General features: G+C 51.8%; 2 protein-coding genes across 2 annotated transcripts; one reads left to right on the top strand and one right to left on the bottom strand.

Moving 5' to 3' along the window:
* Positions 1–131: 131 nt before the first annotated feature.
* On the bottom strand, positions 132–13,062 carry Znf598 (zinc finger protein 598, E3 ubiquitin ligase). Its single transcript, XM_059269759.1, has 12 exons — positions 12,841–13,062; positions 5,371–5,483; positions 4,882–5,011; positions 4,415–4,626; positions 4,037–4,254; positions 3,382–3,499; positions 2,823–3,010; positions 2,613–2,697; positions 1,768–2,504; positions 1,275–1,431; positions 1,016–1,166; positions 132–937 (listed from the first exon to the last, which is right to left on the bottom strand). The coding sequence occupies exons 1-12, from the start codon at positions 13,060–13,062 to the stop codon at positions 584–586; spliced, it is 2,685 nt and encodes an 894-aa protein (XP_059125742.1). The 3' UTR covers positions 132–583.
* Npw (neuropeptide W) lies at positions 13,061–25,811 on the top strand. Its single transcript, XM_059269755.1, is given in 4 exon segments — positions 13,061–13,211; positions 24,718–24,798; positions 24,801–25,209; positions 25,688–25,811. Coding segments are annotated over 4 exon segments (753 nt in total). The 3' UTR covers positions 25,800–25,811.
* Positions 25,812–27,017: the final 1,206 nt, after the last annotated feature.

Here is a 27,017-nt window from a genome sequence, read left to right as displayed (position 1 = left end):
CAGGACACCAACTATGTGCAGTACTGCAAAATAAATTTATTTGAAGATAAACTGTCTTTTATAAAATGTCAGAGGCAATTTGAGATCTTAGATTTAACTTGTCTCATAAAAAGATTGAACTTCAAGTAGCACAATTTTGTGTCTGTTTTTAATCTGGAACATTCTCTCTGAACAGCCAATTGTTTACACAACACACTAGACATCTGACTCCAGCACCAGTGGACCCGAAGCTGTCAGCTCTGGGGCTGTAGGCTTGACTCAGGAGGACTCTCTTCGGGCCACTGAGGCATCTAGCTATGACCACAGACTCAGGTCCCGACATTCTAGTCCTGCCCTCCCCTGGCACATTCGAAAATCACAAGAATACAAACCAAGACTGGCTCTCTGCCAAGCAGGGAACAGAACTCAGGAGTGATGGTGCACAGGGTAACCTCCCCTGATGCCCTCCTGGCAGGCCTGGACAACCAGGAGGGCCGAGCCTCAGCCTTCCCAGGGCCCAACCTAGCTGCCTGGCAGCTGGGAAGAGGAAGGAAGGAGACCGGAGGCGCTAGGGTGTGACAGCTCGTGCCCTCGCCAGCAGGAGCTACGTAATGATCCTGGCAATGGCTTGGAGGGAGGGGAAGTCATCGTCCCGGGCAGCGTGCAGGGCCTGGTGGCTGCTGATGTCACCGCGGGCCAGTACCTGCTGGCAGGTGGGGCACACACAGCAGTCCAGGTCCAACTGTTGGGTGCTGGTCTGCCACACATTCTTCTTGTTCTTCTTCGACTTGGAGTTAGGAGGCTTCTCACGACTGCGGAAGTCTGTGTGCGCGGACAGCAGCTCCTGCTGTTTGGCCGTGTCTGGCAGGAGCGCCAGCAGCTCACTGAAGATCTTCTGGAAGTTCTCCCCAAGCAGGTCTCGGCAGCTTTTGTAGTACTGAGCCGCAGAGATCATCCCCTGCCACCCAGAGAGCCACAGCCAGTCATTCTCACCCTGGGCAAAGGCAGGCCGGCCTCCCCACTGCTCCCACCTCACCTGTCTGAACTGCCCTGAATGGCTCTTAAACTTGCTGAAGCAGACCTCATCGCTCTGCAGAAAGTCCTTGATGGACTGGATGAGCTGTAGGTTCCTCTCCCGGAAGTTCTCAGGAACTAAGTAGGCTCGTGGTGTGGGTGTTAGCCGGGGTCTGAGGTCAGATAAGGAGGCTTGAGCCTTTAGGGTGGGGCTTAGCTAGTACCCTCCCACCAGCACCCAGTGACCAGTGGCAGAAGGTCAGGCAGCCCACTCCACTTACGCTTTCATGGTGGTGGTGGGACTGGGGACACAAGTTGAGTGGGAGCTGGGCAGGAAACTGGAGAAGCCAGGGGGTGGCTTGCTGATGGGAGGCACCAGGCCTGGTGGGAGTGGGGGTGGAGATGGTGTGCCCTTCAAGAGCACCACGGTGTTAAAGCCTGTAGGGTGATAGAAGAACCTCAATGTGGTCCCAACTGGCCCAGTGGGTTGACCTGTCCACATCTAGCCCCACAGCAGGCTCACGACCAGAACCCTATGGGGTGGGCTCGCCACTGTAGGCAACGCCAAGCCCTACAAAGTACGATCAAGGAGTTAACTGTGGCAGCTCAGGTGGCACCTGCGTCCACACTGGCCACAGCAGCATGCAAATTTCCTCTACAGAACTGGGAGTCAGTCTCCCCCACATTCCCACCTGAGGCTGGCCTCCAGCCCGACACCAGGACTCCAGCAAGTCTCAGAACCCTAAGGAACCCACTGGTATTGGGCACACATACCTGGGGGAGGAGGCATCCTGGGTGGACAAGGGCCTCCAAGTGCTGGGAAGTCTTCCTGTGGTATAGGGCAGGGGAGGGGACCCAGGGGCCTTGGAAGCCCTGGAGGCTCCTTTGGGGTGCTCCTTGCCAGAGCTGGCCCCTCTGAATGTCCATTGACGATGGCTACTGGCACTTCAGCTTTGCTCAAAGGGGATTCAGGGACCTGCTCAGCCCCAGAGGGCTTTGGGGTATGATCAGGGGGCAGCAGTGGGGATGGTGCGGCTCCAGTCTTCTCAGAGCCCACCTTTTTCTTCTTGCCGACCTTGGTGGAACTCTGGTTGGCAGCTGGTGCCAGCAAAGAAGAGACAGCCACTGTAGTGGGCACACTCCGAAGCTCCTGCACAGTAAGGCCACCACCCTCCTCCTCATCCACTAGGGCTGGGCCCCCCTTCCGGCCACCCCTGCTCCCCTTCCCTGCCTTCCGGGGAGCCTGGGCCCCTGGTGTGGGTGGGTTCCCTTTCTTGCTACAGCTGCTGTTCCAAGCCGAAACGAGGCTAGACGGGACACTGCTGGGCTTGGGTACTGAGGAAACCAAGGCAGGGAAGTCCTCTTCCTGGAAGGTGTTCTTGCCCCTGGGAGGATAAGCCAGTGCCAGGCCCACAGAGCCTGGGGTAACCGCTGTGCAGCAGGAGGAAGTTGAGGCACAGAGACTGGGGAAGTCTTCATCCTTGAGTTTGGGGTTAGGCGGTGGGAGGGTGCTGGATCCAGGGAGGGGAGAACTGGTCAGTGGTTCATCGTCAGGACTTGGTCAAATCTGCCCCTGCTATCATAGATACCACACCCTCCTTCCCAGTTCCCAAACATACTTTGAGGGGGCAGCCACTGGGCCTGGGCCTGTGGCTGGGAAGGCTTCTTGGCTTATAGGACCGTTTGTTGAGGCTTCCTTGGAGCCTATAGACATGAGATGAGTCCAGATAAGGCTGTGAGGGTAGCCTTGGGGAATAGGAGATGTTGACTAGGAGCTGGCAGCTTTCCCCAAGCCCAGGCAGGGTTGCCATTAGGTAGGACTCAGTTACCTGGGCCTTCACCCTGAGCCCGGGGCAGGCGCCGGGAGCCACGGGGCTCCTCAGGGCCCCTGGCTGCTGCTTCCTCTTTCTTGGGCCTGCTACCCTCTTCCCGGTCCTCAGCCCTGGGAGTCTCCTCTTGCTGTTGAGCAGCCACAGAGGCCCGGATCGCAGCTGCCACTTCTCGGTCTTCTTCTTCCCTAGGATGGAGCAGGGTGGGGGAAGACCTCAGACTAGGCAAGACCCACAGGCACAGCCTCAGATGGGCAGTGTCTGGGCTCAATCCCTGCTGCAGTCTGGGCACATGCTTGCTTTGCAGGTACTTCCTGGCACAACTGCACCCTGCTCCTGATGGCCGTTCCTCCCCCCAGATTCTGTTGTCTCTTGCTAGCAATAGATAAAGAAGTAAGAACGTTCTACTTGCTGAGCAGACATTGTTGCCACCCTCAGGACCCCAGGAACTCTGGCTGGAGCCCACTGACCTCATGCCTATTCCCAGCTTGCCTGCTGGCAGCTGCCACCATGTGGAGGCCATGCCAAGAGAAAGTCAGTGGTATGCAAATCCTCCCACCTCTTGTACCTCCAGCTTCCCCGGCGGTTCTGCTGGGCTCCTCGCCCGCTGGCCCGGCCAGCTCGACCCTGGCGGTTGTACCTGTCCACCTCCTCGTAGTCCTCACCACTGACAACTCCTGTGGTCGGTAGTACATAGCCTGTCATTGTCCCAGATCAACAGAGCAGCAGGACCAAAGCCTGCTGTCCAGACCACACTGAGGCCCATTCTCCTGTCTGGAAGGCAGGGGCTTCCCCACCCCCACAGCTTATGATCCACAAGAATAGGCCAGACGATGCAGAATCCAAACCAGCTATGACCTCTAGAAACAGGTACTCAGTTGGTGCAAGGACAGGGGGCTGGGCCCTACCTTTGGAGATAGGAAATACACAGTGGGCCTCAGTGAGAGTCTCCTGAGGCAGAGAAGTACCCTAGGGACTCCAGAGCCAAAGACACAAAACACCAGAGAGGGTGGAAGTGCATGGGCAAGGAGCTCCAGACCATCGCTAGGTTAGGTGCTCAGAGCAAGGGGTGGGTGAGGAGACAGGCTGAGTACATGCCTCCTGGGTTGAGCGGAAGGAGTCTAACCCAGACCTGGGTCTGAGGTCTGGGAAGCAGGTACTCACAGAAGGCCCCAGTACCTAAGCCTGGCTGTGCCTATGGGCACCTAGCTCACCCTCATTCCGGCGTGAGTGCCGTGGTGCAAAGCTAAACTGAAGGTCAATCTGACGGTTCTGGCGTGCCTCTGCCCGGCTGCGGCTGTGGCAAGCTGTTTTATGAGCCTTGAGGTCGATCTCAGTGCGGAAGGCATGGGTGAACTGCTCAGTGCTGCAACGGCCCTCCTCACATAGGAAGTGCTTCTCCCGGAAGTGCTCACGCAGGTATGCATAATCACTGGCAGACAGAGTCAGCAGAAGCCAGATCACCTACTGCACAACCAGATAACTCCCAGAAAGTCCTAGGAACATCACTGCTGCACTCCCTGCAGCATCCCGGGTCCTGCCCACTACAGTACTTCCAGGCCCCATCTCTGAAGCAGCCCCGGCCCACCCACCTATAGTAGTCCTGGGCCCCATCGGAGTCACAGAAGTGGCAGAAGTAGTGGTCACGGCGCAGGTGCTTGAGCAGCTCATCATTGTCCAGGTAACGCTCATCACAGAACTTACAGAGTGGATGTCCCCGATGGGATGTATCATCAGGGTCACCCTGCATGCGGTGCCGAGCCAGGTCCTTGCGTGAATACCACTTGCGCTCATAGGTGAAGATCTGCAGAGAACATAGGGCTGGACACAGGCTGGACACAGAGACTTGGGGCTCCCAAGTCTCTGAGTTCACAGTGGAGCATCATGGACACTGAGAGGGCCCCGACAGAACCAACTCTGACCTAGAGCCCACTGAAGGATGGAGAATTCTTGCAGCCACTGGGAACCCCTCCTTGCCCAGCCATAAGCAACCTAAGGCTCTGTAGGGGCCTGGCAATTTCTGGGTTCCCCAGGGCAGGCCCCCCACCCCAGGACGCACCTTGAGGTGCTTGAGGCACAACTTGCAGCAGAAGAGCTCGTGCTGCTTCCGCATGTGCTGCTCCAAGTCCCCGAAGAGGCCGAAGGAAGGCAGGTGGGGGCACCGAGGGCATTCATGCTGCAGCAACTGCCTGGGGAGACACCAGAGCCACCCACCATGCTGGGCTCCAAGGGTTGCTGTCCAGAACAGAGCCGCATGCAGGCCCCCACCCAGGGAGACGATGACTGTGCTAACAGGACATGGGATCCCAAGCCTGTGGTTCTAGCTCTTTTTGGGGCTTGGGGGGCCCTGAGTGCATACTCTTGTGTCCCTCAAAAGACTAAAACTGCTAAACTCCCCCCATTTCCACTGGCACCCTGGTGGAGAGCAAGGAGCGCCCTGCCTCACAAGACGGGCCTGAGGTCACCAGCACCATGTACTCCCATCCTGATTCTGAGGGGTCACACATATGTAAGGCAGCTGGAGCCCCTGCAGCTGAGGGCCCCTCACCTGTATAGTGCAAACACCTTTCCATCTGCAAAATAGATGTCGTATTTCTTCTCATGCTGGAGCTGGTGGATGGGGATCATGGCAAAAGCTGGGAGCTTCTTCCCAAAGACCACCTGGAGAGATAAAGTGGTGAGCAGGGTCTGGATGGGATGGCCAAGGACCAAGCAGAGACAGAAGAGGAGCCCTCACAGTCCTGAGTGGGCAGCAGCCTGGTTCCATAGATAGCCCAGGTCTCCAGGCTCACCCCAAGCTGCCTAAAGAACTGCAGAATAGGTGTAATACCCAGGCTCTCCACCAGGAGGCAGCCATGCTCCCTGTAGGCCTGGTGTCCACTCAGCTCCACCCTAAAGGTACAGAGAACTTTGATTGGGTGGTGTGGAGTTGGAGGGCATGCATTCTAAAGAACAACTAGGAAATAGCAATGTTACATGGCAGCTGTCAGGTGACCTTGTACCATGCCTGGCTACCTGTTTCCATGATGCACAGGAGAAAGGGGCTCTCACAAGACCGCCTCTGGACCTGACCACTCCAGTCAGAGCCCCGGGACTTCCGCTTGTTGGAGGCTGCCTAAATCCCAGGCATGAGCCACACACATACCGCAGCCACTGGAGAAGGGGCCTTAGAAGGCACAGGGCAAGGCTTAGAGACATTGGGTGCTCTGGGAGAAGGATCTGGACATCTAAGCCTTCCCTGTAGGCCCCCCACCACACACACACACACACACACACACACACACACACACCCACAGGCTCTTCTCTCCATGAAGTTCTTCAGGTGGTCATCTGCAGCGCCAACTCCAGTGACCCTCACTATCACACCTCTCTGACTCAAGCCCTCACCCAGGTACCTCTTTGCTACTGCGCCCCATATCTGGCATTGGTCACATGCTTCAGCTCAGCCCTGAAAGCAGCTGAGGCCTTTTCAGTACATCCCTGCATTGGGGAAGGTCACACCAAGGTCATCTGTTATGTCTAGACTTAGCCCAGGAGGGTATTTTGAACCTGGGGCAGCTCAGAAGTGATGAGGAAAAGAGGGCCCACTCACACACACGACACACACACAGGACCCCCCCCACGGCCCACTCACACACACAGCCCACACTCACACACACACACAGAGCCCACACTCACACACAGCCCCCCACACACACAGAGCCCCCCCCCACACACACAGAGCCCACACACACAGAGCCCACACACACACACACACACACACACACACACACAGCCCACACTCACACACACACAGCCCCCCCCAACCCCCCCCCCCCACAGCCCACACACAGGGCCCCAAGCATCAATACAACTAAAGCTGGTTCTGGAGAAGCTGGGGGAGAGTCCAGTTCCACTTTGTCATGATATACTTGGAAATAGCACATAGACATCTACTCCTCTAACTGGCCCTTAATCAGGAGCCAAGGGATGCCCCATGATCCAGCCACACCCCTCCTAGGGATGGGAAAAGTCAGCAGTGGCCCAACAAGCTTCACCGTCACATCTGCTAAGGCTGGATGCAAGTAGGTACCTTGGATGCAGCTGTGCCCCCAACATCATCTTCATTTAGTTTTTTTGAGACAGGGTTTTGTAGAACCCAGGCTTGCCAGAAACATGCTATGTTGCCGTAGTTGGTCCTGAATTCTTGAACCTCCCTGCCTCCACCTACCAAGTACTAGGATTACAGGAGTGTATCACCTACCTGGTTTAAGACCATCTGGACTTTTATTTATTTATTTAGACAGTGTCTTAATAAGTAGTCCTGACTGATCTATTAAAAAAAAAAAAAAAAAAAAGCCAGGCGGTGGTGGCCCACGCCTTTAATCCAAACACTGCGAAGGCAGAGGCAAGTGGATCTCTGAGAGCTGGAGGCTAGCCTGGTCTACAGAGCAAGATCCACGGCAGCCAGGGTTGTAACACAGAGAAACCCTATCTTAAAAAACACTCTTGCCTCTGCTTTCAAAGTGTCCAAATCACAGGCATGTGCTTCCACACCAGGCTTAAAGGCCACCCTTAAATGGCAACCACATCTGTGCCCTCCTTAACGGCAAAGCAATCACAGTGGGGATTCCTCACATGGGCTATGTTGCCCCCTCCGCAGTCCAGCTTTCTTGCTCCCTGGAAGCTCCTTTCCAGGTCCCAAATACGGACAAAATCCCTGGACTCAGGTTTCTTTGCAAGCATTCTAGCGGCAGGCTCACATTGAGCTACGCTTTCTAACTATTCCCTAGGTTGCCTCTCCACTCCAGATCCAAAAGGAGCTTAGGTTGTGAGCTATCGGTGGTGCACACCTTTAATCCCAGTGCTGGGGCAGACAGAGAAGTTGGCGGATCTCTGAGTTTGAGGCCTGGCCTACAGAACAAGTTCCAGAACAGCCAGGGCTACAGAGAAACCCTGTCTTGAAATACCAAAAAAAAAAAAAAAAAAAAAAAGAGCTCAGGGCTATGAACCAGACGGAGTGCTGGTAGAAACAAAGCTTGAACTCTCCTGAACACAAGCAAACAGGCATCATCAGGCACAGCCATACCCCCACTTAGCTCCTCCAGGGCAGGCAGAAGAGCAGTCTGAGGAAACTCCCTAGAGCTGCCAAAAAGCATCCAAGCCCAACAGACGTAGCGGAGGATCAACTTCCTTCCCTAAAGGAAGCAGCGCCAGGGACGCCCCCGTCCCTGCCACTAGCTCCAGGGACCTCTCTCAGCTGTGCACTTGGATGTACTCTTCGTGGTATCTCAGAGACTGGAGATAGCACACATCCTGCAATGAGTAGGACCAGAAGCCAGAGTTCCTTCCGAAGGGCCTGCTGGGAACCAGAGGACAGGGAGAGTACAAGGGAATCAGACCCACTTTACCTTCCGCCACCCAGGCTAAGATCCAAACCCATGCTATCAGCTTCAGGCAGAGGTGATGTCAAGGGGCAGCCAAGCCAAGTCTGAATGGGGAGTGGGATGGGGATCTGCCAAGCGGAAACAGAGGGCCATCAGGGTCCAGGTGGACCAATCTGGTGGAGGTGGTCTAACCTGCACACACCTGAGTCAGGCTGAGAGGCATGCAAGGAGACACAGGATTGGTTTGAGAAGCGAATGGAAATACAGAAAAAGGCTTAGGAAAGGGTTCATGGGCAGGGCAGGCCAAAGGCTAGGTATGTTGAGTCTGAAGCCAGTAAACCTGGAGCTCTAGACAGAAAAAAAAAAAAAAAAAAAAAAAAAGTGCCCCTCTTCAGGCAAAGACCAAGACTGTCCATCTAGACTGTCTGGGTAGATGATGGAAGAGCAGGGCATCCTAGAGCACTTCCAGCAGAGGGTAAGGCAGGAGTCCAACTAGAAGACCCTCCCTTCCTGGAGACATTCCTGGGAGGCTAGGTGGGGACAAAGGGTCTGCCTGGGCTGTAAAGGGACAAAAACAAGGAGCTAGGGAGAGAAGAGTCCCACAAAAGGGTAACGAGCTGAGGAGAAAGCTTAGGCCAGGTCTGAGTGTGAGGCTGGACTGAGGAGCCCTGGGTGGGCTAGGCAGCATAGGATCCAGAGGGTCAGGCAGGGATGCTTCTGAATCAGCCGTGTGGGATTGGCAGCCCAGTTCCAGAGGAGACTGAGGGGGTGGGAAGCTTGCTCAGCTGGTGTCTGCCTGGGGACCTTGCTACTCCTTACTTCCAACATGCAACATGTGCTCAATAAAGAGCAGATAAAGCCGGGTACTGGTGGCGCACGCCTTTAATCCCAACACTTGGGAAGCAGAGGCAGGCAGATCTCTGTGAGTTCGAGACCAGCCTGGTCTACAGAGCTGGTTCCAGGACAGACAAATGCTGTCTGGAAACCCACCCCCAAAAAGACAGGTGGGACATGATGCATCAAGAGTGTACAATGAGGGAGTGGGGGGGGGGTCTGGAAAGATGGCTCAGTGGTTAAGAGAGCTTGCTTCTCTTCTAGAGAACTTGGGTTCGGTTCACAGCACCCACATAGAGGCTTACAACCATTTGTAACTCCAGTTCCAGAGAATCCAACATCTTCTTCTGGAAGAACAGGCATGCATATACATAAAAGAAATGAATCTTTTAATTAAAATATTATTATTTTATGTGTATAGATGCCTGCATGTATGCTTGTGCACCATGTTCATGCACGGTGCTCACAAATGATAGAAATGGATGTCAGATCTCCTGGTGGGAGTCCAGCTGACAGGAGCAGAGACAACTTCTGGGAAGACCAGGATCACCAGGCATAGTGGTACTGACTTTTTGTTGTTGTTTTTTTGTTTTGTTTTGTTTTTTTTTGTTTTTTGAGACAGGGTTTCTCTGTGTAGCTTTGCGCCTTTCCTGGATCTCACCCTGTAGCCCAGGCTGGCCTCGAACTCACAGAGATCCGCCTGGCTCTGCCTTCCGAGTGCTGGGATTAAAGGAGTGTGCCACCACCACCCGGCGCAGAGATAAGATCTTGTCCCAGATGTTACCCAGCTACCCTGGCCACTGCTGGGAATTCCACAGAACCAATTCAGTACCGGCGTGGTACTGACATTTAATCTCAGCACTCAGGAGGCAGGGACAGGTAGATCTCTGTGAGTTCCAGGCTAGCCTGTGTATATAGTGAGACTGTCCAAAGAAAGGAAGGGAGAGTGGGAAAGACCACAGATGACAGACAGAGCATTCACAACAGAAAAATACCAATGAGTCATCAGGTACTGCCTGTTGACCTGGGCCTTGGAGTAATCCTGGGAAGGCCTTCAGCATTCCCCACCCACTTCCTGCTTGTGGGTGGGGGTGTGGCCTGTACAGAGACATGAGGATGGAGAGCAACAGGATAAAGAAAAGGCTGTAGAGAGATGTGTCCCGAGGAATACAAGAAGCTCCTAAAGGCTTGATCACCAGGGTGTGCTGGTGTCTCTCTCTCTCCAGTGCCAAAGACTGGACACAAGACTCTCCACCACGCAGCACTGAATCAGTTTTGTCCACCACCTCCACAGCCTCACACCAGATGTCAGCCCACCTAAGCTGCTGGGCTGAAAAGTCCGGATTGCCCTGGTTCTTCACCAGACGCAAAATCAAATTCAAAGTTGTGCACTGTCTCTCTGTTACACCTAGACCCCACTCCAGTCTGTACATGGAAGATGAAGGTTTACAGAATCACCCAGCAAAGCTGGGGACTTTTGTTTTTTGTTAGTTTGTTTGTTTTATTTCTCGAGACAGGGTTTCTCTGTGTAGCTCTGGCTGGCCTCAAACTTGGGGATCCACCTGCCTCTGCCTCCCGAGTGCAGGGATTAAAGGTGAGTGCGGCCACCTAAAGGCTCCATACAACATCTTAACACACATCCCTCCTAATTTTCACTTAGTCCTATTAAGGGCAGGGAAGGGCAGAGTTCAGGGACTAAGGGTCACTGTGGGATTCTGGGTATGAACACGAGGCATACTCAGGGTAATGCAGGACTCAGGAAGGGACAAGGAAGGGACGAGGGTGAGTCGGTAAGCTACAGGTGAAGAAAGCAAGTGAATGGAGAGGCTGAGCTGGACAGTATCACCTCACCCAACTCCCCAAGAACTCTTGCTGCCCAACATGGTGCTGCAAGCCCAAGTGGAAGCCCAGGATTGGCCAGGGGCACCCAGTGCCAAACCACACCCCAGCCAAGGCAAGCTGACAGCTCATGTCAACAGCCCCTGCCACAGAGCTCTTAGAGGGTGTGGGGCCCACATGGAATGAGGGAGGGCAGACACGGGCTCCAGCTGACATATGTGTGTTCACTCACTTCCTGAATGAGATCCAAAGCCCAGGCTAGGACTACATATGTAAAGGCCTCCAAAATGTCTTCCTTCCTAGAAGGAAGCTAAAGGTGTGCTGGAAAACCCTAGCGTTTGACTTTCCATCAGTATATGCAAGGCTGGCCAGCAAAGCAAGCTCCAGCAAGGCCCTCGGAGTAGGCCACCAACCAAAGGCTTCCTGGAATGTTTCTGAACCCCAGATTTCACCCAGTAGGATATGGCTCCTTCCACCACATTACAGACTGAGTTCTTCCAGTTGCTCTCTCCAGTATGACACAGGCAGATGCTTAGGGAATGCTCAAGGATTTCAGCTGACTCCTTTGACATAAATACTAAGAAAGAAAAGCAGGGCATAGTAGCACACACCCTTAATCCCAGCACTTGGAAGAGGTAGGTGGATCTATCTCTGAGTTCAAGGCCAACGTGGCCTACATAGTGAGTTCCAGGATAGCCAGAGCTACATAGTAAGACCCCATCAACAAAACAGAAAAACATGTGGGACATGGTGGCGCACTGCCTTTAATCCCAACACTCAGGGGGCAGACACAGGTAGATGTCTGGTTTTGAGGCCAAACATGGTCAACATAACAAGTTCCAGGCCAGCCAGGACTACATAGTTGAGACCCTGTCTCAAAAAGAAAGAGCCAGAGCAGAACTCAAATCAAAAATTTGAAGGCAGAAACTGAAGTAGAAGCCCGGCGGTGGTGGCACACCACTAGGAAGGCAGGCAGAATGATCTGAGTTTGAGGCCAGCTTGGTCTACAGAACTAGTTCCAGGGCAGCCAAAGCTATAAAGAAACCCTGTCTGAAAGAAAGAAAGAGAGAGAGAGAGAGAGAGAGAGAGAGAAATGAAAGAAAAAGAAAAACCTATTTCTTGGCATTATTGCTATCTCTGCATCCCTTCTAAGAACAGGAAAGCTAGATTCCCTGGCAGACAGCACTAGCCAAAGCCTTCCATGAACCAACCAAGGTAATTTCACAATGCTGGAAGCAAACAGATCTCTAAGAGCAGCAAACCAAAGGAAGTCCAGCTGGACACTCCCCACCAACAGCTGGCATTGCTGGAGTGTGGGGGAACGTTCCATGCGCCCTCTGACCCCCTCAGGGGTTTCCAAGTCTAGACAATAAGAAACATCCCCTTCCCTCCACTCTGGAAGGAAACCCCAAAACTAGAACTAGTATGGAGGAGGAAAACTTTCTCTAACACTGTAGACCGCCGCCAAGCACCTGGGAATCAAGTCCTGGTATCACCTCCACTCTACAAATGGAAACACGGTCTCAGGAGCTGACTGGTGGGGCCTAGAAGTCCGACTAGTCTGGTAATGTCCAGTTTAACCTTTTTTTTTTTTTTTTTTTTTTTTAACAGAACAGCCAGTTTCCAGGATAGACAGTCCCTGGAGGCTCCCCCTGGCTGTCTCCTCCACCTCAGTGACGATCCCGAAAAAATGAGCACTAACACACAAGAGGGCCCTCGACCTGACCCTGCCCTTCCCGCGGAGGGTCACAGGGGAAAGCACCCAGGCTGAGAGTTCCCACAGGCATCGCTCCTCCTCCCTCGACCCAACCGCCCCTGGCTTCCCCCGTCCCAGGAGGCCAGGCAATCGCATGCCGCTCGCACCGACCACCGGGCCTCCGGCGGGAGCGGGCGCGGCCAGGCCGCGGCCGGACACCGAGCAGGCAAAGCCATCAGGAGCCCGTCCTCCCCGCGCCCCGTCGCGCGCCCCGCTGGCGTACCTGGCGCAGCTCCTCGCGGCACACGGCGCAGTAGCGCTGCTCGCACAGCACCCGCATCTTGGTAGAGCACCGGTAGCACACCGGGTGATCGCAGCGGCCCAGCGCCGTAGCCTCCAGGTCGCCGCAGCACAGCACGCAGCTCCCGCCGCCCCGCTCGGGCGCTGCCACCGCCTCCAGAGCCGCGCGCCGCCCCTCGGGGCCCGCCGCCGCCGCCGCCGCCATGGCCGGGCTCCGGCCCCCTCCCGGCCGGCGCGGCACGGCGCGGCCTGGCTCCCGGCAGCCCCGCCCCTTCCGTCGACGTCACCGCCCCTCCCGGCAACCGCCCCGCCTGGCGGAAGTGCGCGCTGCGACTTCCTCCCGGGCCTGGTGCGGTCCAGAGCGGGGATCGGTTCCAGGCCTTCTATCTTGTGACTCTTCCTAAAACCTTCCTGGTCTTTCAAATGTTGGGTCTCTTCTCCTTCCCCCGGCCGTAGTTCTAGACACGCCCCGGCCGTAGTTCTAGAGACGCCGGAGGAAGCACAGGGCATCCAGTATTTCCCATAAACCACGAAGGCTCAGTATCACACAAACACTGATGGGCCATACTTGGGCGTGTTATATTCCTATCTGAAATGCAAATTTAACTGGAGACTTACCTACCATGCACGAGGCTCTGGGTTTCCATTCCCAGCACAAAATACATATATAAGTAAATAAGCTAGTAATGAATGGATCCAGCAACCTTTTCAGGAACCTAGCTTTCTATAGCCTGGAATGCAAGCCTCTGTCACCGCTCTAATAAGCTGCAAATCCTTATCAGGAAAGATGTCATCCAAGTATTCTCACCCAGTCCTGCTAGAGACGAGACCTCGTGTTCTTTTGGTGTAGGACACACCCAGCCTGGCATAGTACCTAGAACTATGGAAGCACCTGAATGGCTAGTGGTGAACTTTAAGATTCAAGTCTCTGCATCTGTTGTGATGAAGTAAGATGGGTTCAAACCTGAACCTTTCTAGAAAGAGGCAGTACATTGTGTGTGGGAGGTGGTATGTGTGTGCCTATAGCTAGAATCAGAGAGATACGGGCTTGAACCCCCAATTCTAGTACTTAATGTGCTTGTGAACTTGGTTGGTCCACTGTAACTTCCTCATTTGTAAAACTGGGGTCACCATACTAGTTAACTAAAGTGGACTGGGCTACATACAATTGCCATCTTCAGACAGATGAAGGGGATTTATCTCTCCCTAGGCAACTGGACAGATGTTGAGTACTGTTAAAATCTGTTGAAATGAAGTCTGGCAGTGGTGGTGCACACCTTTAATCCCATCACTTGAGAGGCAGGGGCAGGCAGATCTCTGTGAGTTTGAGGCTAGCCTGGTCTACAGATTGAGTTCCAGGACAGCCAAGGCTACACAGAAAAGCCTGTTAAAATGACTGGATATGGTCACACACACTTTTAATTCCAGTACTCATAGGTAGAGCTAGGCATATCTCTGTGAGTTTGAGGCCAACCTGGTCTACATGAAGAGTTCCAGGGCAGCCAATGCTACATGGTGAGACACTGTCTCAAAAAAAAAAAAAATCTGTTAAAATGGGGGCTAGAGAGATGGCTCAGCAGTTAAGAGCACTGGCTGTTCTTGCAGAGGTCCTAGGTTCAATTCCCGGCAACCACATGAAGGCTCACAACTGTCTGTAACTTCAGTTCTAGGGGATTTAATATCTTCTTCTGGTTTCTTGCTCTCTGAGGGTACCAGCCACACATGTAATACACAGGCAATGAAGACAAAACATCTATTCATATAAAATAAATTCATTTTACTTATTTATTTATTTATTTATTTCTGAGACAGTTTTTCTGTGAAGATCTGTCTATCTTGGAACTCACTCTGTAGACCAGGTTGGCCTCAAATTCAGAGATCCACCTGCCTCTGCCTCCCAAGTGCTGGGATCAAAGGCCTGCGCCACCACTGACTGATTCTAAAAACAAAATTAAAAAAAAAATTTAAGCCGGGCAGTGATGGTGTACTCCTTTGATCCCAGCATTTGGGAGGCAGAGGCAGGCAGATCTCTTTGAGTTTGAGGCCAGCCTGGTCTACAAAGTGAGTTCCAGGACAGGTTCCAAAGCCACACAGAAACCCTGTCTCACAAAACCAAAAAAATAAATAAATATAAAATTGAAAAATGAAAAAATTCTGAGAAAATAACAATTGAATGTTAATGGGAAGCTCTTTAGATTCTAATGATAAGTTCCTGTTTCTGCAAATAAGTGAAGACTGAGGGATGGAGCCATGTGACTCCCTAACTGGCAACTTTGGACTCTTCCTTGCTGCTCTGATACTTTTCACAAAGGGACTGACAGTCAAACATCCAGCCAGACCATCCATCTGCCACCATTTTGAACACTCCTTAGACCTCCCTTGAGAAAACAATGATCAAAGTTGACTACCCCTTCTCCTAAAGGCATATTGCCTCAAGCAGAGCTGTTTGCACCAGACATTTTAGAGGAACTTCCCCTGATGGTCCAGCAGAGGGACTACTGTGACTGAGGAGACAAGGCTGTGGTTGGGGCAAACATTATTCTCAGCCATGTAAGCAAGCTAGCTGTTCCCGCTCTGTCGGTGAGTCACGGGAGGCCTTGCTTTACTGCCTCCTCTGGCGCTGCCACTCTGGATTCAGTAAAAGGCTTCTCTACAGGGGTCTGTTCTTACCTACTTTTAGTAGAGCTGGCTGAATCCATGGCACAAAGAAACAACAGATCGGTAGCTGTGGCAGCGCAGAACAATCAGCACCACGCAGGGGCAGGGGCATAGATGGTCATGCAGTCTGCTGTGTGACAGGTCAGAGGGGGCTCCATGCAAGCTTTTTTTTTTCTTTTTTTTTTTTTTTTTTTTACTTTGCAATACAATTCAGTTCTACATATCAGCCACAGATTCCCTTGTTCTCCCCCCTCCATGCAAACATTTAAGCCTCACAGATTCATAAGGAGAGCCTGTAGAATAAAAGACAAATGAATGCCAGGCAGTGGTGGCACATGCCTTTAATTCCAGCACTCAGGAGGCAGAAGCAGCTGGATCTCTGAATTGGAGGCTCTGGTTTACAAAGCCAGTTCCAGGACAGACAGGGCTCCATAGAGAAACCCTGTCTCAAAAAACCAAAACCAAAACAAAACAAAACAAAAAACAAACAAACAAAAAAGGCATTGTAGCATGTGATTTTAATCCCAGTATTTAGGAGCAGAGGCAGAGGTAGGCAGAGCTAGTAAGATCAAGGCCAGCCTGGTCTACATAGTAAGCTTCAGGACAACCAGAGACACCTGCCTTTAAAAAAAAAAAAAAAAAAAGCCAAACAGACAAACTGTAAGAGACAGACTGACAGAGCCAAAGGAAGCAGGAGGACCTCCATTGGATGTTCACGGAAAAGACTGGGCCTATAATACGAGCCTAGAACAACAACAACTACAAAACAGTCAAACAGGGAGGTCTCTTGGAGGCTTAGGAGCTAGACCAGTCCTAAAGTACGTGCTGTGTGATGCTCCCCGCCATGATGACAATGGAGTAAGCCTCTGAAACTGTAAGCCAGCCCCAATTAAATGTTTTCCTTTGTAAGAGTTCCCATGGTCGCCGGGCAGTGGTGGTGCACGCCTTTAATCCCAGCACTCAGGAGGCAGAGCCAGGAGTTCGAGGCCAGCCTGGTCTACAGAGAGAGATCCAGGACAGGCACTAAAACTACACAGAGAAACCCTGTCTCAAAAAAAAAAAAAAAAAAAAAAAAAAAGAGAGAGAGAGAGTTCCCATGGACATGGTGTCTCTTCACAGCAATAGAACACTGACTAAGACACTGTGCATATATAAGACCCAGGTTCCATCTCTAGAATCCTTGTAAAATGCTGGGTGTGGGGCTGGTGCAGTGGTTCAGCAGGTATTTGTAGGACAAGCCTGAAGAGCTAAATTCAATTCCCCAAACCTGTAAAGAGTGGAATCTAGCCGGGTGGTGGTGGCTCACGCCTTTAATCCCAGCACTCGGGAGGCAGAGGCAGGTGGATCTTTGTGAGTTCAAGGCCAGCCTGGTCTACAGAGAGAGATCCAGGAAAGGCACAAAGCTACACAGAGAAACCCTGTCTCGGAAAAAAAAAAAAAAAAAGAATGGAATCTATTTCTAGGTGTACACATGCTCTTTTCTCCTTCATTGAGGGCGAAGGCAGTGAGGCCAGTCAGGTTCAGCAGGCTGTTTGTCTGTCTCTGTCTGTCTATCTATCTATCTATCTATCTATCTATCTATCTATCTATCTATCTCCTTTTCTTTTTCCTTCCCTCCGCCCCCAGACAGGGTTTCTCTGTGTGACAGCCCTGGCTGTCCTATAACTCACTTTAAAGACCAGGTTGGCCTTGAACTCACAGAGATCCACCTGCCTCTGCCTCCAAGTGCTGGGATTAAAGGTATGGGCCATCACACCCTGCATGTACAGGTTCACTCACTTTCATATATCTTTTCTTTCCAGAATTCCTATCCCCTAGTATAGTTCCTAGGAGCCCCATAAGGGTTTGGTTGTTTTCTTCTGTCTTTTTCTTTTGCATGCTGCCCAAAGCCTAAACATGCCTTACATTCCCTAATGCTTGGGCTTCCTTATTGCTCTTCTGAAGCCCCCCTTGCCTCTGAATGGATGCCTGATACCATATAGCGGACCTTCATGCCCACTATGGCCTCTGTTATCCTCTGGACATCTGTGAGATTTAGTTTGCCTACCTAAGTTTTTTTTTTTTTTTTTTTTTTTGGTTTTTCGAGACAGGGTTTCTCTGTGTAGCTTTGCGCCTTTCCTGGAACTCACTTGGTAGTCCAGGCTGCCTCCCGAGTGCTGGGATTAAAGGCGTGCGCCACCACCGCCCGGCTTTTTTTTTTTTTTTTTTTTTTTGAGACAAGGTTTCTCTTTGTAGCCTTGGCTGTCCTGGAACTCTCTCTGTAGAGCAGGCTGGTCTTGAACTCACAGAGGTCCACCTGCCTCTGCCTTTCAAGTGCTGGCATTAAAGGTATATGCCACCACCACCTGGCAAGGTTTTCCGTTCAAATTCAGATTGTCCCGAAGTTTTTGTTTGTTTGTTTGTTTGTTTGTTTGTTTTCGAGACAGGGTTTCTTTGTGTAGCTTTGGTACCTGTCCTGGATCTCACTCTATAGACCAGACTGGCCTCAAACTCACAGAGATCCGCCTGGCTCTGCCTCCTGAGTGCTGGGATTAAAGGTGTGCGCCACCACCACCCGGCTTGTCCCGAAGTTTTATTTGAGTCTCTTCTTTGTCCTTCAGTTTCCATTCCATTATTTTATTAATGAGACTAAGAACACCAAGTGGGGTTCTTAATTTTCCCAGTATTGTATTATGGGACTTCACAAGACTTCCACTAACACTTCTTTCTTTCCTGTTTTGTTTTGTTTTAAATTTTATTTTATGTCTCTGAGTGTTTGCCTGCATTGTATTTATGTGCACTGTGTCCATGCCTGGTGCCACAGAGGTCAGAAGCAGAGGTCAGATCCACCGGAACTAGAGGGTATGGATGATTGGGAGCCACCATGTGGGTGCTGAGAATTGAACCTGGGTCCTCTGCAAGAGCAACAAATCCTCTCAACCACTGAGCCAACTCTACAGTTCTGTTGGTGGTGGACTTTTTTGTTGGGACTGCCGGCTCCCCAGTAATGACATGGAGACTTATTAATTATAAACTTGGCTAATAGCTTAGGCTTGTACTAACTAAAGGAATATTCCACAACATCCTGCCCTCCCCCACCCTCCCCCCCCTTTTTTTTTTGAGACAGGGTCTCCCTGTGTGGCCTTGGCTGTTCTGGAACTCCCCATGTAGTGGCCTCAAACACACAGAAATCTGCCTTTCTCTGTCATCTGAGTGCTGGGATTAAAGGCATGTGCCACCACATCTGGCCTCTTTACTGTCTTAAGTCTTTAATTGGCAGACAGAAGATCGCATCCCTGTGCTCCTAGATGGCATCAAACCCATGGTGGAAGGGAAAAACAACTCTTGGAAGTTGTCCTCTGACCTCCATGTTATACATTTCAGATGATGATGACGATGACGATGATGATGATGATGATGATGATGATAAAGTTGAGTATCTTATAATCCCAGTGCTGGGGAGATAGAGACAAGCTTCTTCTGGGGAGAAGCTCTCAGGCCAACTAGTCTGGCATACACAGCTTTGTCAATTTGATACACACCTGTCTCAAACAAGGTGGAAGGCAAGGACCAAAGCTGAGGCTCTCTCTCTCTCTCTCTCTCTCTCTCTCTCTCTCTCTCTCTCTCTCATCAGCACCCATTCGGTGGCTCACAGCCATCCATACCCTCTAGTTCCAGTGGATCTGACCTCTGCAGGCCCCAGGCATATACATACATACATGAGTGCACATACATACATGCAGCAAACACTCACAGACATAAAATACAATAAATAAATCTTTAAAAACAAAGACAAGAAAGAAAGAAGTGTTACTGGAAGTATTGTGAAGTCCCGGCAGAGCTATCATATGATACTGGAGAGAACCAACTCCTGCAAGTTGTCCCCTAACCACACACACCTGGACATGGACATGCGAATCAATGTGGACTGGAGAGATGCTGGTTCAATAGTTAAGAGCACTGTCTGCTCATGCAGAGGACCTGGGTTGGCTTCCCAGCACCCATAGGGCAGCTTATAATCATTTGTAACTCCAGTTTCAGGGGATCTGACCCCTTCTTCTGGACTCTGTGGGAACCAGGCATGCATGTAGGGCACATACATGCAGGCAAAACACTCAACACATAAAATGAAAATAAATAAAACATTTTAAAGGGGGCTAGAATCAGAATAGGGGCCTATGAGATAGCACAGGAGGTGAAGGCGCCTGTCACCAAGCTTAACAACCTTGGGACCTGCATGGTGGAGGAAGAGAACTGACTCCTGCCAGTTTTCTTCCGGCTTCCCCTTGCACATCATGGCATACATGCCATGCACACACGTGTGCACGCGAAATAAGTAACACAAATTTAAATAATCAAAATGACAGATTTGGGAGTGTAGCTTGTAGAAGAATGCCTGCCTGCCTGCCATGCCAAAGACAGTGAGTTCAAACCCCAGAACTAACAAGAAAAAACAAAAACGATACAAAAAAATGTTAACTAAATAAAAGAAAAAAAATATGAAGATGACAGTGGACTTATGAACATAGAACACTGGAAGCTAGAATTCCCTGAGATCCTGCAGGACTTGCTTCTCCAAAATTAGGAAGCACACCTTGGAAGACCCAGAGTTCAGAAAACAGGATTCCAACCTGAGTTGAAGTCACAGGTATTGTAGAGGCTTTTTGAGCAGAGATCACAGCCAGAAGCTATGAACTCTCTGAGGAAAGCTCCTGAGTCTCTTGAGTAGGACTGCTGTCATGGGTCGTCATTCAGGGGCTTGGAGACTGGGAAAAGTTACTGCAAAGAAGTTTATCAGCTATTGGAATATTTAGGGAAATATCAAAATTAGGGTATAGAAAAACAGAGAAAAATAACATAGCTTTCAGAAAGAAAGAAAATGTAGATAGTTTACTGCTTGGGGGCTGGAGAGATGGTTCAGCAGTGAAGAGCACTTGCTGCTCTTCCAGAGGACCTGGGTTTGGTCCCAGCACCCACATCAGGCAGCTCATAAGTTGAAACTCCAACTCAGGGGGATCTGGTGCTCTCTTCTGGCCTCCTTGGGCACCAGGTATGTGCAGGGTGCACAGACATGCGTGCAGACAAAACACCCACACACAATCAATCAATGAATTGATAGATAAATAAATAAATAAATAAATAAATAAATAAATAAATAAATAAATACCAGGTGGTGGTGGTGGTGGCGGCGGCGGCGGCGGCGGCGGCGGCGGCGGCGGCGGCGGCGGCGGCACACACCTTTAATCCCAGCACTCAGGAGGCAGAGGCAGGTGGCTCTCTGTGAGTTCAAGGTCAGCCTGGTCCACAAAGCAAGTTCCAGGACAGCCAGGGCTCACACAGAGAAATCCTGTCTCGAAAAACTAAAAACCAAAGCGGAAACCTAAAAACTATAGGATGGCTAGATGGCTCAGTAGGTAGGTGATTGTTGCATAGCTTAATGACCCGAGTTCGATCCCTAGGTCCCATAGAGCGAAAGGAGAGAATAAACTGCAAGCTGTCTGACCTCCGAATGAGTGCTATGACTCCATGCCCGTCCCTACTAAATAAATGTTTATGTATATATATATTATATATGTATATATTATATATGTGTATATATATATATACACACACACACATACATACATTTTAACACTCACCCCCCCCAAAAAAAAAGCAGTATTTAGTGGCTTAAAGGCTGAGAAGGAATATGGTTTAATTGGTAAAAATGATTTCCTAGCATGGATGAAGTTCTGGATTCAATCCCTAGTAGCACATACACACCTGCAATTTCAGAACTTGGAAGACGGAGGCAGGAGGATCAGAACTTCAAGGTCACATATCCTCCTAAGCACAGCCTGCCTAGCACTTGTGGTTACAAACCTGCTCCATCAAGCTTGCCTAGGTGCCAGTCCCAAGATGGACCACACAATTGATATGGTCATATGGATCTGCATTTCCCAGACTATCTCCAGGGGGCGCTTCACACCTTCCTGCTCCATTGCTATTCCCTGAGGTCCCTGATGTGGAGCGAGCAGCAGCGCCTGGGGACCTCAGTGGCCTGGCAGTAGCCTGAGTCGTGCCTAGCCGCCCGCCCACAGCACTCTCCAGGCCACTCTCTCCAAGACTAGGGCTCCCATAGGAGCACGGCGGTTGACGGGGGCGGCTTTCATTGACGCTTGTCTGATCTCGAAGGTCCTCATGCCTAACAGCCCGCTCCCTCTGCATCCTCTGCCCGCCCCATGAAAGTGTTCGCTTTGACAGGCCCAGAGCTGTTGAAGCGGCAACAATAAATCTCCTCGACAAGCACTGAGTGCCTACTGTGTGTCAGATATGATGCCAAGACCCACACCTTGCTGATGTGTGTGTATTTTTTATATTTATTTGGTTAGATACAGGGTCTTATTAGCCTGAAACTGGCTATGTAGACCTGGCTAGCCTCGAATATAAATCAAGTCCTCGCTATGTAACTCAAGCAGGCCAGGGGCTCACCGTCTTCCTGCCCCACCCTCCCAAGAGCTTGGGTGGCAGGCATGTACTGTTCACACCTGGCATCGTTTGTTTATAAATACAAGATGAAGTGACCACTGTCACCACTCCCTCATTTCACGTTTTTGTTTGTTTGTTTTTCGAGACAAGGTTTCTCTTTGTAGCCCTGGCTGTCCTGGAACTCACTCTGTAGACCAGGCTGGCCTTGAACTCACAGAGATCTGCCTGGCTCTGCCTCCTGAGTGCTGGGATTAAAGGTGTGCGCCACCACTGCCCGGCAACCATTCCCTCATTTAAAAGGAGGAAATGAGGTGGGGGAGATTGTGGCACTCACTCTCTCCACCTTCATCAGCATCAAGTCTGGGGCAGATGTGAACCCAGCCACCCAGACCCAAAGTCAGGTTCTCCAAGTGAGGGAGGCCTAGAGAACCTGCTGGAACCCCTGGGGCGCTTCTGCCTCTGGAGTAGGTGACTCCCTTTCCTCCTCCATTCCCTCTTTAGAAAATCAGTCTTTAAAATGTTTGTTATTTTGTACGTATGGGTATTTGTCTCACATGTCTGTGTCCATGCTACCTTCGTTCACGCCTGGTGCCTGAAGAGGCCCAGAGAGGAACCAGAGTTATGAACTGTTGTGAGTCACTATATAGGTGCTGAGAATCAAACCTAGGTCCTCTGAAGAGCAGCCATATCTCCTACCTGCTGAATCATCTCTCCAGCCTCTCCACCCCACTCCTCTTGTTTGAAGATCCAAACAAGGTGTCTCAAGCTGGGAATGGTGGCATGTATCTGTACCCTAGCATTGGAGCTAGAAACAGGAGGATCAGGAGTTCAAAGTCATCCTAAGCTACATGGCATGTTTGAGGCTAGCCTGGGATACATGAGAACTTCTCAAGAAGCCAAAACCAGGGGGCTGGAGAGATAGCTTGGTGGTTAAGAGCTCAGATTGGCTTCAAAATCATCGTAATCCTCCTGCCTCAGCCTCCTGAGCGCTGGGATTATAGGGGCACATCACCACATCTGGACAATGGCTATATTTTTAATGGGTGACCTTTCTGAAGAGGTATAGCACGCTCCTAGTTACTGTGCCCATCTTACTCCAGGGGTATCCAGCTCCTATGGCACCTGCTCTTAAATACACACACACAATTTTAAAAAATATAAAAATAAAAGTTTTAAAGGTTTATTTTTATTATTTTAAATTATATGTAGGTGTGTGTGTCTGTATATGGGTATATGCAAGTGAGCGCAGGTACCCACTGGAGGTCAGAACCTCAGACTCCTGGAGCTGGAGTTACAGGTAACTGAGCTACCTGATGTGGGTGCTGGGAAGCAATCTCAGGTCCTCACTGATGAGCTATCTCTCCAGATCCAAAAATAAATCTTAAAAAAAAAAAAAAAAAAAGGACGAGGGGCCTGGAGGGATGGCTCTTTGAGTAAGAGAGGAACCAGGTGTGGTTCCCAGAAGCCACACAGTGGCTCCTAACCGTCTGTCTGTAATTCCAGTTCTAGATCCAACATCCTCTTCCTACCTCCACAGATACCAGCTGTGCACATGGTGGCAATACAGTCATGTACATAAATAAAATACACCGAAAAATTTAAAAAAAGATGATCCCCAACCAACCCCTGGTGTTGAGCTTCTGAGTGGTGTACCGGGAATGGCTTGTTTGTGGAGTGTGGGAGTCCTAGTTATTATGAAGGATGGATTTGGATGGTCAGGAAAGACTACATCAGGCTCGGGGGGGGGGGGGGGGGGGGGGGGGGGGGGGGGGGGGGAGACAACGGGACTTCTCCACCAAAGCCACTCCAGTCGTGTCCTGAAGGATTTATGGGAGTCTGCTGGGAAGAGGGACAAGTGAAGAAATCGAAGGCCATGGGGTTAAGACCTCCCCCTGAGGTGAGCTTAGCTCGGAAGAGGTCTTATGAAGAGGCAGCCTCAGCAGGAGCTCTGGAGTTTGGTAGGGCCCAGTAAAGCCTGCTGAGGCCGAGGGTTCCAGGAGAGGCTGTCTCTTAACCTTCTAGGTCTCCGGAAACCACAGGGATGGTGGCTTCGTGTGGCCCAACTGTCCTGCCTGTCTGCCTGTCTGCCTGCCTTCCTTTTCCTCCCTCTATCCCTCCTTTATCTCCTGCCCTTTCCTAGAGATAGGGTTTCATAGCTCAGGCTCACCATGTAGCCCAAACTGGCCTCGAACTCAGGACCCATGCTGGGATTATAGAACTGTGTTCCCATGCCTCGGTGGTTCTAAACTCAAGTTCTCCAAGCATTCACCCACCTGTAGTGGAGAATGGGTCTGTGTGGGAACTTAAGAGCTGTAACAGGAGGAGAGACAGCCCTCAGGGAAGGGCAGCCCCGGGCTCCCAGAATTCTGCCAGTCTCCTTTCGGTGAGCTCTCCAGATGTAGCAACCCCTACAAGGGCACATCCCTTTGCCACTGGCCGGTCCTTGTATTCTGAGACCATGACACCAGGACTACCTCCCTGACAGTTCCCTTCCTGGGGGTGAGGGAAGGGTAAGCAGGGACATCCCCACTGGAGCCTCAAGAGCACTCCAGCTGGTGACCTACTCAGTGAGATGCTTCTAGCTGCCTGAGTTCCCTCTTCTCCCTCCCTCGCTCTCTCCATCATCCTCTCTCCCTTGGGTGAGCGAGGCAGGTGCCGCGGGGGCGAGCCGGGGCGTGGCCACCGAGAGACTAGTCGCACCGACTGACTATTCTTCTCCAGCCTCCTGAGCTCCGACGTCCTAATTCCACTGCAGGCACAAACCCTGTTCTTGGCCTAGCCCGCCGAAGGGCCATAGACGTGAGCGCGCTGGCGCCGAGCGGAGAAGTGCGGGGCCCCGGCCGGGGGCTCCGGTGACCCGGCCCCTGCTGCCGCTGCTGCTGCTGCTGCTCCTGCTGCCGCTGCCCGCCGGGGCCTGGTACAAGCACGTGGCGAGTCCCCGCTATCACACCGTGGGTCGCGCCTCGGGTCTGCTCATGGGGCTGCGCCGCTCTCCCTACCTGTGGCGCCGTGCCCTAGGCGGGGTCGTTGGACCGCTCTCCCGGGACTCTCTGGTCCCGGGGCCGGTCGCCGGCAGCGCTCTCCTCCTGCTTTCTGCACCGGCGCAGGAGCTGTGGGAGGCGCGACGCAGGAGCTGGCGGGCTGGGCTCCCCGTCTATGCTCCCCGGAGTCCGCGGGACCTGGAGCGAGCCCGCCAACCCGAGCAGTCGCTAAGCCCGCGTTCCTGGATCCCAGCGGAGTCCGCTAGGTAAGTGGGAGAAGGAGGAGGAGGCGGCAGGGATGGCAGCCGCCAAGGGAGTTTCCAGGGGTCTGGGACCACTAGCCCCTGCGTGCTGGTGTTTTTTGTTTGTTTTTTGCCTTGTAGCTCAGGCGCAACTCTCTCCGATTCTCCTCTCACCTACCAAATGGTAGGATTACAGGTGTGCACCGCCACACTCGGTTTATGTGGTGCTAGGAATGGAACCGAGGACCTAAGCAAGCACGCTGCCCATTGAGCTGTGTCTCCAGCCCTTGTTTGTTGGTTTTGTTTTTGTTTTGTTAGCGATTATTCTTCCCCATCCTCCTGGGTGCTGGTTTTACAAGTGTGGCCACCACGCCCCCACCCTCTCTACCCAGTCTGTCTCCCATTATGTTGGGAGAATTTCCCAGAGTCGTTTCCCTATCATTCTGAGGACAGGATGGAGAGCTTTGCTCCTGTTTCCAGAGTCCTGCTCTGTTCTTTCTAGAGCCTTCGGAGAGACGCTTCGCGCCCAGCCATGGTTCCTGCAGCACATCCTCATTGCGGACCCTGTCAGGCTCCAGGACCGTCCCAAGAACTTACGGCGGCCCCATGCCTGACCTAGGCAGGAGCAGTTACGGCTGTTTCCAGGGAGCGCAGCTTATGACTTCAGCCAGGCCTTGTGGTCTGGTCAATAAAACCAGCCTGATTCCTGCGCCTCCGCGTGTGACCCTTTCTCTCCGATGTGTACTTTGCGTCTAGCTTCAGGGCGTACATAGCCGCGCGCCCACGCCCTGGCAAATGTCAAGAACCCCCTCCCTGACCAGACCAGCTCATCAATCAGTCCTCGGGGCACAGTCTGGGGAGAGTAAGGCTGAAATGCTTCCGGTCCTTGGGTTGCTTCCACCATAGTGATTCCCTTCCGTTTATGGGTGCATACGTCAGTTCAGGGTCCAGAATGTGGTGACCCATCCTACAGACTCCTACAGGGATCAGGGCAAGACACCTGGCCGGGGTGGGGGTGGTGGTCCCGCCTGTTCATTGACGCATACAGGAGGGGGAACCTAATGTGTGGATTCTCCAGGTGGCCCTCACTCTGCCCTCTGTCCAGACTGAGGAGACTTCTCTGCACTGTGAGCTTTGCTTCTCGCACAGCACAGGCAACCCACCAGGACTTTTGCCCACTTCCTGATATTAGTTTTAAGCCTGAATTTTCTCGAGCTCTTTCGTTCCCTCAGCACCTGGAGGGTAAGCAGATGTCAGCTTTCTCTATAGTTAGGCTTCCACTCTAGGAAGGAAGTCCCGCAGCCCTCACGTCTCACTTCTCATTCTCCTCTGCATTTCCAGTCATTTGCTCTCGTCCCACACAAACTCACTTTGCCAAGCTGTGCATTGCCACAGGCCTATAATCCTAGCACTTTGCAGCCTGAGGCAGGAGGATTGCTGTAAGTTTGAGCAATCCCGAGTTACATAGTAATTTCCAGGCTAGCTGGGAGCAAAACACACGCACACCCACACAAACACATGCACACCACACCACACACACACACACACACACACACACACATGCACACACCCACACAAACACATGCACACCACACCACACACACACACACACACACATGCACACACACACACATGCACACACACACACACACACACACACACACACACACATCTTTGGCTTCACACACCTGGGACCCTTCACTGTTTGCTGCCTCTTCAAACTCTTCAATCTGTCTTTCCTCAGATCTGAGTGTTGGGATTGCCTGTGTGACAGTAAACCTCCTGTCACCTGCTGTTAGAACCCTCCTGTATATGTGTTGCAGGATCTTCCC

Source organism: Peromyscus eremicus, chromosome 8a, assembly GCF_949786415.1.
Source record: "Peromyscus eremicus chromosome 8a, PerEre_H2_v1, whole genome shotgun sequence".
Lineage (NCBI taxonomy): Eukaryota > Metazoa > Chordata > Mammalia > Rodentia > Cricetidae > Peromyscus > Peromyscus eremicus.
This window is presented reverse-complemented; position numbering and strand designations above follow the sequence as displayed.